This window comes from Zerene cesonia, unplaced genomic scaffold (genome assembly GCF_012273895.1).
Source record: "Zerene cesonia ecotype Mississippi unplaced genomic scaffold, Zerene_cesonia_1.1 Zces_u002, whole genome shotgun sequence".
In the NCBI taxonomy this organism is placed as follows: domain Eukaryota; kingdom Metazoa; phylum Arthropoda; class Insecta; order Lepidoptera; family Pieridae; genus Zerene; species Zerene cesonia.
The window spans coordinates 3,036,188-3,049,937 of record NW_024045132.1 but is presented as its reverse complement, the minus strand read 5'-3'; the positions used below and the strand labels follow the sequence as shown (position 1 = coordinate 3,049,937).

Sequence of the window (13,750 nt, the reverse complement as noted above, 5' to 3'; positions counted from 1 at the left end):
CCCGCACCCGCGCCGGTCAACGGACACGCGGACGGTAACGACGCGACCAACGAGACGAAGGAGGCACAAGAGGATAAGAAAGTGGAGGAGTTGTATGATATACCAGTCGGTGAGTAGATTATTCCCTACTGAAATGGGTAGCGTAGTTTTGGTTCCGTTCTTTGGAAAAACGGTTTTGAATGTATTTTGCTCACATGTACAGACGCTCCTATACATTTTTATTGTATGAATAGATTATGCATTATTCATTGAAGTTTTATAGATAGCTGTGAATGGGGGCTATTTGGGCACGCTCGTTCAAGTTATGGTTCATAAAGAAGCTATAAAAATTCTGGCATTACACCTATTCCTAAAAGTAGCATGATGCACAATTGCCTGATTATACTGTATCATGTAACCCAACAGACACTGTAGTATAGACTAGTCTAGATCCGTAGTATGTAGGCAACCAATAGATACAATGCTCTCAGGGTCAGCAGCGGAAACGGTAAATAACGCGGAAGATAAGGCACAAGTAGACGGGGAGAAGGAAAAAGAGAAAGCCAACAACGTAGCGAAGAGCGACGATGTGTATGATATACCTGTTGGTGAGTTTGTGTAGCTGTTGTTATCGCCTAATTCGTTTAATAATTAGTGTAAAAATGTATTACTACGCGATTTTGGTATTATAAGGAATAAGATTTTACTACCATAATAATATGATACAAATCTTTATTGGCAGTCGCTTGTGTATTACCTACTATAGACAAAAGACACATTTGCAGCATATAAATAAAAATGTTTTATGAACACTTATATTTACTACCTACTACTTGTTGGTCAGCTGGTCTCCGCGGCTTCGCACGCGTGGTCGAAGATATTTTATAGTTGTCGTCATACAGGTCACATTTTAAATTATAATAAATTTCATTATTATAAATTTTGGATTAATTCAAATGCGCATCATAATAATTAATGTGATAGGAATTTGAGGTTGCCCCGCGAAAAAAGCCTATGTCAATCTCTAGTCTCCTATCTCCAGACTCCGATCTATTGCGACGTGGAAGAAGACATAACAAACACACTTTCGCATCCTTTAGTATATTAACAAGATTACCCTTATTGTAAATTTTGATGATATTTGATTATTGTGCAAAAAAGTCTGTTTTATGTCTATTTCGATGATCCTATAGACATAAAAGTTTGTAGTGAATTCTGGTAGGTGCATGATGCAAGCAGCTGCCATTCAAGATTCATTTTGTATCATTGATACAGATCCTAATAGATTCATTAACCTACGCCATATGGTGAGTTAAGATAATTAATGGGATAAAATATCATATTCGGATTAAAAATATTAAAAGTCATCAATAATTTCGCTGTATTCTAACATTGTATATATTTATTTATATCTGATTTCAGGCCGGTGGTAGTATTATTGTAAATATATATTATGTATGTATTTCTTGCTTGAAGTTATTAATGTACATGCTTAGCTTGTGTTTGTCTAACGATAATAAAAAATAACCAATCTTTAATCAGTAATCATTTTATTTTGCCAATTTGCTAAAGGGGGACCGTGTCAGGGGGTTGCCGTGACATCTTAAAGCAATACTGATTCCTGAGTGGGAAAAAGACAGAGCTATATAGGTCGTCTAGCGCCATCACTTTCCCCCACTGAAATTAGTACTGTTTTAAGACGTCATAATGGTCCCCCAGGTATGTTAAGGTATATTGAAGTCAAGGGCAAGGATACGTTCGAATCAATTTATCTATCTGTAAATGAGATCAAATAATGGTTTAAGCTTCCAAGCCAAAAGATATATATGCAAAGAGTAAATTCCGAAATTTTGTTTGCTAAAATATCATAAAACAATAGTGGATAGGAGTGTGAAGTGTAATTGTGAGAAGAAAATCGACCCGCCATTAATTGATCTTTTCCGATTCCGATTTCGTTTCTGTTAGCTACCTATTGAGTAGGATATTCAGTGTCTTAGTAGTAATAGCAGGTTTTTTCGTTACAAATAACATTAAAAAGAGGTTTACGAGTTTCTCAACGTCCATGAGTATATTTTTGTAAAATATGACTTCTAATTTTTTTTTTAAGTATATACATACATACAAATCTATTAAGAGACTTTCTATATTTAAAAAGTATGCAGTCATGAGGGCTGCCGATAGAAATAAAAACGTTAGCATATCACAAACAAAAAATGGCTCGACACGAGAAAAAGTTATTAGAAAAAATAAACAAAACTACTGTGAGTAGCGAGTAAGTAGTGAGCGCGCGCGTCCGGTTGCAGGGGCGACGCTGGCCGGGCTGCCGGCGGGCGCGCTGTACCGCGTGCGCGCCACGTACCGCTACACGCGCGAGGACAGCGACGAGCTCTCCTTCGACGTGGGCGACGTCATCCGCGTCGTGCAGTACGACGATCCGGACGAACAGGTGATTGTTTTTCAGGTTTTTTATTGGAACCAAGTTCCTTATAGCGCGTTGCGACGCTGGATGTGCGGTGTGCGCGTGTTTCTCTGTGTGTGTCTCTTCATTATAGAAAGTCAGTTATTTTCGTCTTTCTATTTCGAACAGTGTGGTAGCAGGAACTTTATTCCATCCGGGTGTCTGTTGACACCTCTCTAGTTATTTTATAGCATTGAAATGTACAATGTATAATGTAACAAATAAATGATAAATTTTTAAGGAATAGAAAAAAAATTATCGCGAGGCGGGATTCAAACCCGCGCCTTTTTGCCAAACCATGCCGTAATTTCCTGCAGCACGATTTAAAATTATAGATATATACACTTAATAATATATATTAAATACTATAATTGTAAGGACTATTGGAACTCTATTGAAAATATAATTTTGTCTTAAATTATGTCTCTAAGTCTATTTATAATATTTACACTAATGATAAATTGAACAAAATCCTGGATACACATATACAAATATAACTTTATGGCATCGCAGGAGGAGGGCTGGCTAATGGGTATCAAGGAATCAACAAACGAGAAGGGAATGTTCCCGGCCAACTTCACGCGGCCGATATGAACGCTTCCAACGACACGCAACCACCTTCACTTGATACACGGGTCGCCTCTGTTACGCAACGCAGCGGAATGTTAATGGATATTGGTATGTGTTCCAGCGTCATAAGGTTCAGATTTAGAGGTACGTAAGTATTCACCGGCAATTTGTAGAATTTACGAACGTGCTATATGTAAAAAGAATTGCAACGAGATATAGCAGAACAGTATTCTTTGGAGACGGTCTGCAATTACACGCCAAAATGAACTTTAAGTTGTAGGGTGAAATATCAAACTCCTTCGAAATATTGTAGTACAAGCTATATTCAAAAAGTGTACTTGTGTTATGAAATGTAAGATTCTTGTTTGTTAACTATTAACTATCATAATAAATTTTCCCAATTGTTCGAATTTAAAAAAATTCATAGCACCCGAAAATGAATCTTATGTACGAAAAGAAACATATTGAAGTCCTCTGAAGTATTATAATATTCGTTGCGCTGCGACACAAGGTCCCAACTCAAGTTTAGTCGATTTTCAACAAAGCCCCTATTTTTGTTAACTCCCAAAATTAGTGTTTAGCTGTTGAGATTTATTAGATATATATTATTTATTATCGGTGTTGTATTACAACGAATTATTTATTACATATATCGAGTGTATATACGGGCATCTTATGAATATCATTATTACGGTGTAATCGTTTTTGTACGCCATTATATCATAAAATATATTTCCTGTATAACATTACCTATTTGTTAAATATTATTGAACAATTTTATTTTATAGGATGTTTCAACATATCGTAAATTTTTGAACATTTGAAATTTTTGAATTTTATATGAAAAGATGTCTGAATAGAATTGCTCAGTTCAAAAGTGACCTTAATAATTTTATTGATAAATTATGAAGTAATTGTTAAGATAATGCGTACTTGAATTTAATGATTTTCATTTTATGTATTTAATGTCACTTGAAAACGATCACAAAATGGAATCTGAGAAAAAATTGAATGATTTATTTTTCATTTGTTTTATGTGAACCAAATATCGCTTTTCGATTTAAATATAAACTGCATTTCATTAATTGTTTTTTTTTCTGTGAATATAACTACTGTAATACCATCAAATCCCACTCAATACAAAGTTAACGTAACTTCTCATACCCGTTGTATGTTTTAGAATTCTTTTAAAAAGCATTGAATAATTGTTTGATTATAATAACATTTAATTATATAAATCAAAATCACGATGATTATATGATTTATACAATTAAAACATGTATTTGCAATTAAAAGGAATTGATTTTAAATTCAAATAAAATTGAAAAAAAAATTATTGTATTGTACTTTTAATCACCTTTTACAAATATAAGACGCCCAAAATAAAATAAGTGAATTGGAAGCTGTTTTATTAACACGCTTTTATTTTTTAAGTTCACTTGTATGTTTTATATCGACAAGGTAGTATTTAGTGTATATAAAATCGATTTAATAAATGCATATTGTTGACCCTATATTATTGTTGATAATATTTTTTATTATTAATTAATCAGTAATGTAAACTTGCTTTGTTAAGTAGACATAATATAAATTGATTTAACCATAGTGAATTAGTCATCAGCTAATTATTATTTATATGGTATGCTTAATTAACGGTGTTTGAAAAGGGATGTGTTTCAACAGTTAAAATAAAATCTTTAAACAAAACTCGCAACGCGAATTGAAATTCACAACGTAATCTTCATTTAATAAATATCTGTTTGAAAGACATCCCTTGAAGAAATTATAATGATCCGATTGTTTCAATATTATACAATGTGTGTCAAAAACGGTGCTTCTGATTGTATATAAATCACGTTTTGCTCCCATTATAGATTAAGAAGCGTTCATTTCCTTATCGGCCTATGCGCGTACTATTTTATTGTGATGAAAAAATAACGTGTAATAATTAATAAAAATCAAGTTTGTTTCCAGTACTTGAATAACCTAATTTAGCTTTAAATTAAGGAAATATTGGAGAACAATATTTTTATTTATGCCAACAGGCAACAGCGTGAAGATTTATTTTTGTTTTCATAATTTTATTGTACGTGTATACGGCCGACTAACATAACATTATAACTTTTCCAATACTTTTATGTTTTTGAGTTTAGCAGTGAAATTGTTTCATAATGCAAAGAAATAATTAAGTCAAAAGCCAAACTTAGGCAACGCATAACTGGGATTATATATATATATATATATATTTTTTTCAACAAATGTTAAAAGTGAAATTATTAAGTTTTTGTCTTTTGTCGTCAGAGTGCCATGAGAAGGTCCATAATAGATGATAATGTGTAAGTTTGTTAGAATTTGTACAGTTTATACAACTGGAAATAAAATGTTTCTCACATGTATGTCTTTTATTTGTTAAACGAATATCCTATTTATTATAACTACAATATAGTTTGAATTGTTTTATTACTTTATTAATTATTTTTAATTGAACGTTTTGAATACAGCGCAAAAAAGGGACCTATTAATTATAATTGACCTGCATAGAGAAAGCTATACACGCCCGTTAAGAATGGGTTTGGTCGTCGTAGGGCAAATATTTTTTTTTATTTATAAATGAATGCTGGGAATAGGAACTTATAAAGAAGCTGAAACGGAATAAATCACATTTTATTGATTTAAGACCACTTGCGTGAATTAATCAAATTTATTTATTATATCTTATATTGATATTTACCTCATTGATACAACCTCTATTGATTTATTACAACATATTATACCTAAATTTATCAACGATAAAACATTTTTATTGGTAATATCTAATGCTCTACAAAAAAATTGCAACCTCAATTTGAATGTCAAAGTCAGTCCTTGGCCGTCAGGTGTCATTGTTTAGTTTGCAAATTCTTTCTATTCGAATTTTGATTTTATTTCAAGTTCACATACAAAATTTGCAGTTTTTGTGAAATAAATAAAGTGGATATTATATTAATTAAGTTGTATATATTTCGATTGCTATAATGAATCCAGTATTAACGTGAAATATAGTGTGTATTGAAGCGGTTAATCGGTAAGTTCATCGATTTATCCCTGTTATATTTGTTTTCGTTCGTTGACCTTATGCTGAATGGATGAATATTTTTCTACCTTGGTAAGACAATACCATTTCTGCAAAGTATGTTTTAGGGAACAAAGTAATATTATACGTAGTATACTTATTACAATATTACGTGTAAGAATATACCTTTTATTTTGCAGATTCGGATCTTGGTAAAACAGAAGTGAGTAATACATTAAACTATATTCTAGTTTTTTATAACTTATTTCTATTAGAATTTTATCATATGTTATGTTTTATTTTCTATTTTATTATTGTATTTGGAATTTATGTTGTTTTTTAGTTGGAAGTAATTCGTTCTTTTTTCTTTGATAGGAATCCAGTAGTTCTAAAATGCTGTTACAAAGTGTACTTTTATTTGTAAGTATTTGTTTTTTTTTTATTTACTTAATTTTGTAGATATTTTTAATATTTATATATGTGTAATATATGTGATGGTATTGTAATTTCCAGGAATATGATTTCGAAGACTAATATTAGTATGGGTAATGGTAAACCTACGTAATATAAAAATACATTTAAGAAACATTGCTTTGTTTTCCAAAATTCAATATTGTTAAAATCATAATTTTAATACATGGATACAAGATTTACCTGACTTTAATGTTCAAATAGCATAATAAAACAATTTCTTGAATGTATTTAAATTTTAATTTCTTACTAAGTTCTCTGATCTTTAGATTTGTTGAATTTAAAATTAAAATGGCAACTATAAATGTTTGAAAAATTTTGAGAATAGAAAAAGTAAGTAATTTATTTACTTGTCAAATTATTTGAGAGAATCTTTCTAGATGTACATGCAATAAGGACTATATTTACCTAAATTGTAATCATACCATTGAGGCATGTTAACTTAATACAAAAGCTGTAAATACCAAATAGCGACTGCATACAGCAAAATATATAAAAGAGAACATAGACACTAGTAAAATATGGGGATCACTACTTTTCTTTTACAAGCCAAAATTCCCACTCATATAAACCAATATATCACATTCATCATTTAATTCTGCAACTATGCCACTGTTCTTAATATGTTTAATCCGAGAGCTTGTGTAAGCATTTAAAGGAATAAACTTAAGTTTAATTCTATTATATAACAATCTATAAGCCTCTTAAATGTTACCTTGAGGTACTTCTAATATTTACCCGTGCATGTTTTGTTTTTTATAATGTCTATTTATGTAAGGATAGAATCTGATTAAAAACAATTTCAAAGAGTAACAACATGACTGAATGGTAACACAGTCTATTTTACAACTATTGTTACTATTTAACTAGTTAGAACTAGTTGTAACCAAATACAACTTGTTCTAACTAGGGGCTACACAGTTTCACAAAGCGGGATCACATGTAACATATGCAGTAAAAATATAAATTATCAATTTTATTATATTCAATAATTTCAACAATGGCTTAGCCTATTGCGGTGCGATTTTTATTAATATATTGTTAAACTTTAAATGTTTTAAAATGCTTATGGCCTATGACACTCAAAGATAATGTGGCTTTCTATTAGCTGTTTGGTTAATGTTTCACCGAAGGTAATTACTCTCTGCTTTTTTAGGCGTCTTTAGAGTAGATATACCCAAGCTCAAAGTATATTGATATTTATAAATTGATTCCATACATTTATCAAAATTGTTTAATGTCATAAGGAAATGAATATTATGTAACAAATTTACAATTTTAAAATTTTACATATTAATTCAGGGCAATTAAATATATGTTGTTGACATCAACATTATTTCCTTCATATTTTTGCGATATAGTTTATAAATTGATTGAAGTATTTTGAAATTTTATTCATGTTCATTATTTTTAATTGCTGATACGTTTATTTTTAAAATTTATTTCATATATTACGTAATTCTTGAGAGCAATACAAAAGGTTTGACAACGTACTAAATTTTTCTGTAATGGTTATTAATGGTTATTTCAAGTAATAACAAAAATAATAAAAAACTAATTGTCATTTTTTCTATATTTTTTTTTTTTGTAAAAATATGTTTGTTATAATTCTTGTCTCTGTTTAATTGTTAAAATATGTATTTACTTCTTGGGTATCAAATTATTTGAAACTGCATTTTCTATTCAATCATTAAATTATACCTACGATGTTTAAATTTAACTAAGAATAATCGTTTTTAGAGATTTATTTAATTACTAGTTTCCGACCGGCACTACGCTCGCGTGAATTACAGAATTGTGCACTACTTGGATTTTCGAAGAAATCATTTTATACAACATGCTTAAATGTAGCCTAGAAGTTGCATTATTATATGCAATTTTGGTCAATCACCATATCAATTTTTTGTCACAATTAGCCCAATGGTTTTTATGAGATTGACGCACTTACCTACATACAGGCAAAAAAAGAATTACTGACCGTGATTTTGGGCTTTTAAAACGTCCATATTTCATAGAACGTAAAAAAGTCGTAAAGATCTCTTAAAAAATTATATACGGAAGTCTGGTCAGGTTACTGTTATATTAGGTATGCATAGTGTGGCGTAATGAATGGATAATATAAAAATAATAAACAATAGTTAAAAAAAACTAAAAAACACGCTTTAACAAAAATCATATTTTGCAAATTAAAAAATGGAATAATTTTATCAAATTAGTGTATTGTCATCGGTCCTCAATAAATCTACAAAGTTTGAACGAAATCTGGCCGTTTAAAGTGGGTCAAAATCGCGCTCAAAGAAGTCGGTTACAAATAAACATACAAACAAACATACAAACAAACATACAGGTGAAGCTAATAAAAAGCGTGTAAAAATACACGCAATAAGACGATATTATGAAAAATCCGACAATACATATTTCTTCTATCGAATGTCGTGAGAAAACAAATCATCAAGCTACTCTTTAGAATGTCATTTAAGAACGTTACGGGTCTGATTGTGAAAAGTGCACCCCAAAAGTACTAGTAAAATATCTATTCTATATTTCAATGCAGCTCACAAAGTCGGGTAGCGTGGGAGTAAATTTTGCATTTTATTGATGTAGGTATTCCAGCACTCACAATTACCCGAGGTGCCTTTTGAAGACTGCGGTTACATCTCATTGTAAATGCATCTTGCATTGAACAAGAAATATGTTGTTGTTTACTATGCGGCTGTGGAAATATTGAACTGCATTATTATTATTATGTATTTCGTAGTAGCGGCCCGCCCCGGCTTCACATGTAGTACATACTTATATTTATAGCTTATACTCAGGAATCACGTACAAAGCCTCAACCTTTGAACTCAATTTATTTTATAATTTTTTTTTTTGAGAAATTTTGAAAGAATAGAAAAAATTTGATCACGAGGCAGGATTCGAACCTGCGTATCTTGCCTAACCGTAGCAAGTTCTACGTCTATTCTTTCAAAATTTCTCATTTATAAAGCATTTCAATGCTATAAAACTAAAAATTAATTTTTTTTTAATTGTTTGATTTTAGAAAACGTCGCTAATCATCATAGATATTGATTCTCGAATGTATGTTGTGATAATTTTTTTTTCGCTGTATTTTGCGGGCGTTGACATCAATTGTGCTTCGCAGTAAGAACTAGGAGGGTGTCCTAGATACAATTCTATTTCACGACTGACTAAATATTTAACGTGAGATGACATGTCATATGATGATTTTCGTGTGTTTGCACTTGCTTACAAGCAGTATTTGTTATTCATCCGCTTTTCCTATTCAATCAACGATTCCCACGACGACCATCTCATGACGGATGAATGCCATGAGGCTTACACGTGTCATGTTATGCATTAAACTGTATAATCACTAGCGCTCTACTTTCCGATGAAACATGGTATTATTTTACACAAAAATAGACTTTACATCGAAATTCCGGTAGCTATTAACATTTCCATCAGCGACTAATTGAATAGGACGGCTAAGTGCTGGCTCGATATGCTTCTATGGTTTTGTGAATATTATTTTTGCGTGGGATATTTTACGCGTTAGGTACGTGTAAAGCGAGGACGTGTCATCAGACTAAATGAAATGCCTTTTTCATTCAATTTAATTCCTAAATCAACATTTCGCATGCTTCATTGAGACGTAATTAGTCTCAGAGTAGTTTAGAATCCTTCAGGTAATTTAAAAACAGAAACATTTATATATCACAATCTAAATCGCATCATAATGCCATCTGAAATTATACATTTTGTTTACCTACTTGACATTTGTTCATCTATCCCTTCTAATAATATAAATAAATACGAAATCAGACAATGTCTCTAATTCATGTCAAAACCAATGAAGCGATAGATGAATTTTGATACAAAGATGATTTGAGAGAAAGGACATAAGATAATTTGAGTAGTGGTACATATTTTTGCAGGAAATCCCACGGGAACGGGAAGTATGTCGAATAAACACCGACGTCATCTATATTTCCCTTTACTCCTTTACATTAGAGCAACTTCTAGCTTTACCCACAAGCTAGAAGTAGCTCTATGTAGTATCTTATCCTGTAACATCTTTATAAATACGCCGGGTGTGAAGATATTGTTACTGAAACAAAGGATTTAGTTTTACACAAGTTGTGATATTACATTGAAGAAATATGTTGGTATGTCATATTTTCGATATCGAAGATTAATATAAATCCAGCCAGTAAAGGTGATGCTACTGAAAGACGGAAAAAGTAATTAGAGCTTAGAGCGCTGTAGCTCGTAACCTTTGTACGGATATTGAATTAGTCCTGTATTCCTGTCAAAGGGCACGGCACTGCGATCCAGCTATTCGCGAGTTATTTCATCTTAAACTTTGATAGGGTTTTAGGTAAAGGTCACGAGGATCATGAACCTGTAATTGTGTAAGTTTTAGAGATAGGTATCCGTAAAAATTTAATTAGATGTATCATTTTAGGCCGACGTCATATAAGATATGATAGAATAAACACATTTAAATGCAATAAATATGATAATTTAATAAATAAAAATGCATTAAGATCGAGATGTGAAATAATAATCTTAAATATTATATAGTAGTATATTAACCGATAAAGTATTATCTATGAGTGAGAGGTTTTTTATGAGCAATATTAATTAAAAAAATATATTTTTAAATTATGCATTTATAACATTATCTTCTAGGAATTTTATTTATTTTTATCTAAAATCTTTACCTTGAGTTGTTTATTATCAAAATTAATTTAATCTTATAAAACCTAGCTGGGCCGCGCGGTTTCACCCGCGGACGAACCCGCGTGTAATAGCAAGTATTGGTATTTATCAATGTACAACGGCTTGGTAGGATTCTCGTTTCACATTATTTGTCACCAAACTCCTTGGATGTGGCTTTGTCGGATTTTCCTGGTATTTTTTCTTTTTGTATATATATTCCTGAGGCCCGATATTTTTATTATTTTTTCATATATCTCTAAATTTGTATCTTAAGTTAGTTTAGCTTTGCCACGTTCGCAGAGACAGCTAGTAATAATTTAAAATTTTCAAGAGACTGCCTATTATGTCATCGATATTTATTTCATCTTAATTATAAAATTAAATATATTTTTATCGGCTGATGTATATTATATTTAATAAAGAATATAATTACAAGACCAACCAATCCCTTTCTCAATCACGTTTCGTTAAAATAAAAACTAAACAAATATTGGCTTCCCGTCCGTAGTATTTATGTTCACATAATATCAAGCGAGCCCAGTCTTCCACTAGACTCGACAATAGCGGGAGTTTAGTCGCGCCGTTGGCATTGTGACAGTGACAACTGTCAATTTTCGCGCCTATAACGTGTTTATTTTTTAACCGATAACTTTAGTTGTCCATTTCGTATATAGCCAGTTAAAACGTGATATTATTCAAGTGAGTATCTAGAAAAGTAATTAAAAGTGCAGCTAATTTTAAATGTGTAGTATCAAATTATATAATTTATAGACATGTTCAATCCACATACACGACATAAATATTAATTAGAAGGATTTCTGTTGATGATTCTGTAACAAAAAAATAGTATGCTGCCTTTGTATATTATTACATTCATTCTCTGAAAAACATAAAATGGCATTGTTTTAGTGAGACTAAGTTTAAAGGCTTATTTTATTGGTAAGGCATCATTATGTAAAGTATTATTTGTATTACGGCACTTGTGTTTCCGGGCTTCTCTAGTTGTGCATTGTAGATGATTTTAAATATGTATAAAATAAATAAATCCAAGTATCCAAGTATTTTTTTATTGTGGTTATATAACATAGGCAATTAATTTTTAACGAAAACGTTTTAAACACTTATTTAATGTGACATAGAAATGCCCTATCTTAACTATCTCCGAATATCACATATGTACCTAACTGAAATATAATATCCCTTTCTGATAATCTTCGCTTAACGAGTATACTATAACTAAGTTATAATAATTAACAGCTCTATGATTAAATATTAACACTTGTTATCTTTAAAAATTATAACAAAACGTGATTTTAGTGAACGTCGCAAGGCCTTTTTGATAAAAAAAAATGAAGTAAAAACCCTTATATATGTTTCGAATGATATTCAAATCCCGTTCCACTTGTGAGTGACTGCAATTATTTGGATGGGTGATAAATGTTCACAAGTGGTAGGATGACTCCTAGAATAGACCTCTTGTTTATCTAGCAAATCTAGATAACATTATGCGCAATTGCAAACTGGCAGATGCGTCCGGTTGGGGTTGAATCCATCGCCACAATTGTGCTGCGACGTTGTGGTTTTAACTTATTTTCATCAATGCTATCTATGGTTTTTTGTTTCAATAATCTATAGGTACTAGTATATTAAAGAGATTTTTTTTTGTTGTTTGCACCCAAAAGGCTTCAAAACTACAAGTCCGATTTTGAAATTTCTTTCACTAAAAGAAAGCTACTTTATTCCCTAGTGCTATAGTGCTATAGAATACTTTTTACTAATCTTGATAGATCTTATTAACCACGCGAAGGATGTCGCGGTTAACAGCTAGTAGTTAGGTATTTGGTTTGGGTATTATTGGTTAAGGTATTTGTACTGGTATCCATGTAATTTAATCAATAATTAAAACGTTTTTTAATTTGGAAATTATTATATGTTATAGTTAACACATCTAAAAAGTCACGAAAACAAGATCGAATCCACTTTAAAGTACTACTAAGATATAGATACTATTTAAAATGCAAATAAATATAAATAAATGCATAAATTTTGTAAATGGATCAGGATGTTTTAATAAAACTTAGGTAGGTTTTAAAATTAACGATACATCGTATTCAAGGTTGTACAAATAAAAACAAAAAGTCGGTTTAACTTTCAAATACTTTTTTTTTTAGATTTAATTACATGGACCATTTTATTAATTTTTATTGCGTAATTATTTTTCATATTGCAAATGTATTGGTTTTACTCGTGTTAGTAATGTTTATATTTAAAAATTCGACAATCATTTTAGTTCTGTGTTGTTTATAATATTTATACAATATTAAATCGATCGAAATAGATATTGAAAAAATTTTAAACTTGATTTACACGTTATTAAATTATGCTACATTGTAAGCGTTTAATACTCCATACTCCATACTCCAACGCACATCATCCCCTATGGGGAATGCCTACAGGTAACAATAGAGGTAGAGACCTCGTTGAATACTTATTTA

At 30.8% G+C, this 13,750-nt stretch overlaps 2 protein-coding genes and 1 long non-coding RNA gene across 4 annotated transcripts in view; all 3 read left to right on the top strand.

The window, feature by feature from the left end:
• Window positions 1-3,429, top strand: part of LOC119838327 (myc box-dependent-interacting protein 1) — a 35,717-nt gene extending 32,288 nt beyond the window's left edge. Inside the window, exons 7-9 of one of the 2 annotated variants that reach the window (XM_038364215.1) lie at window positions 471-587; window positions 2,283-2,425; window positions 2,951-3,429. In XM_038364215.1, the coding sequence (XP_038220143.1) occupies window positions 471-587; window positions 2,283-2,425; window positions 2,951-3,031 (341 nt within the window). In that variant the 3' untranslated portion in view covers window positions 3,032-3,429. The remainder of the gene's footprint in view (window positions 1-470; window positions 588-2,282; window positions 2,426-2,950) is intronic. The other variant, XM_038364216.1, reaches the window with a different exon arrangement.
• A 2,452-nt stretch (window positions 3,430-5,881) lies between these two features.
• On the top strand, window positions 5,882-6,478 carry LOC119838396. Its single transcript, XR_005288195.1, has 3 exons — window positions 5,882-6,071; window positions 6,260-6,282; window positions 6,435-6,478. It is a non-coding gene; the product is annotated as an uncharacterized LOC119838396 (long non-coding RNA).
• A 5,311-nt stretch (window positions 6,479-11,789) lies between these two features.
• LOC119838364 (fatty-acid amide hydrolase 2-A-like) overlaps window positions 11,790-13,750 on the top strand; it is a 15,987-nt gene continuing 14,026 nt past the window's right edge. Inside the window, exon 1 of the mRNA XM_038364289.1 lies at window positions 11,790-11,954. The gene's annotated coding sequence lies outside the window, so the exon portion shown is untranslated. The remainder of the gene's footprint in view (window positions 11,955-13,750) is intronic.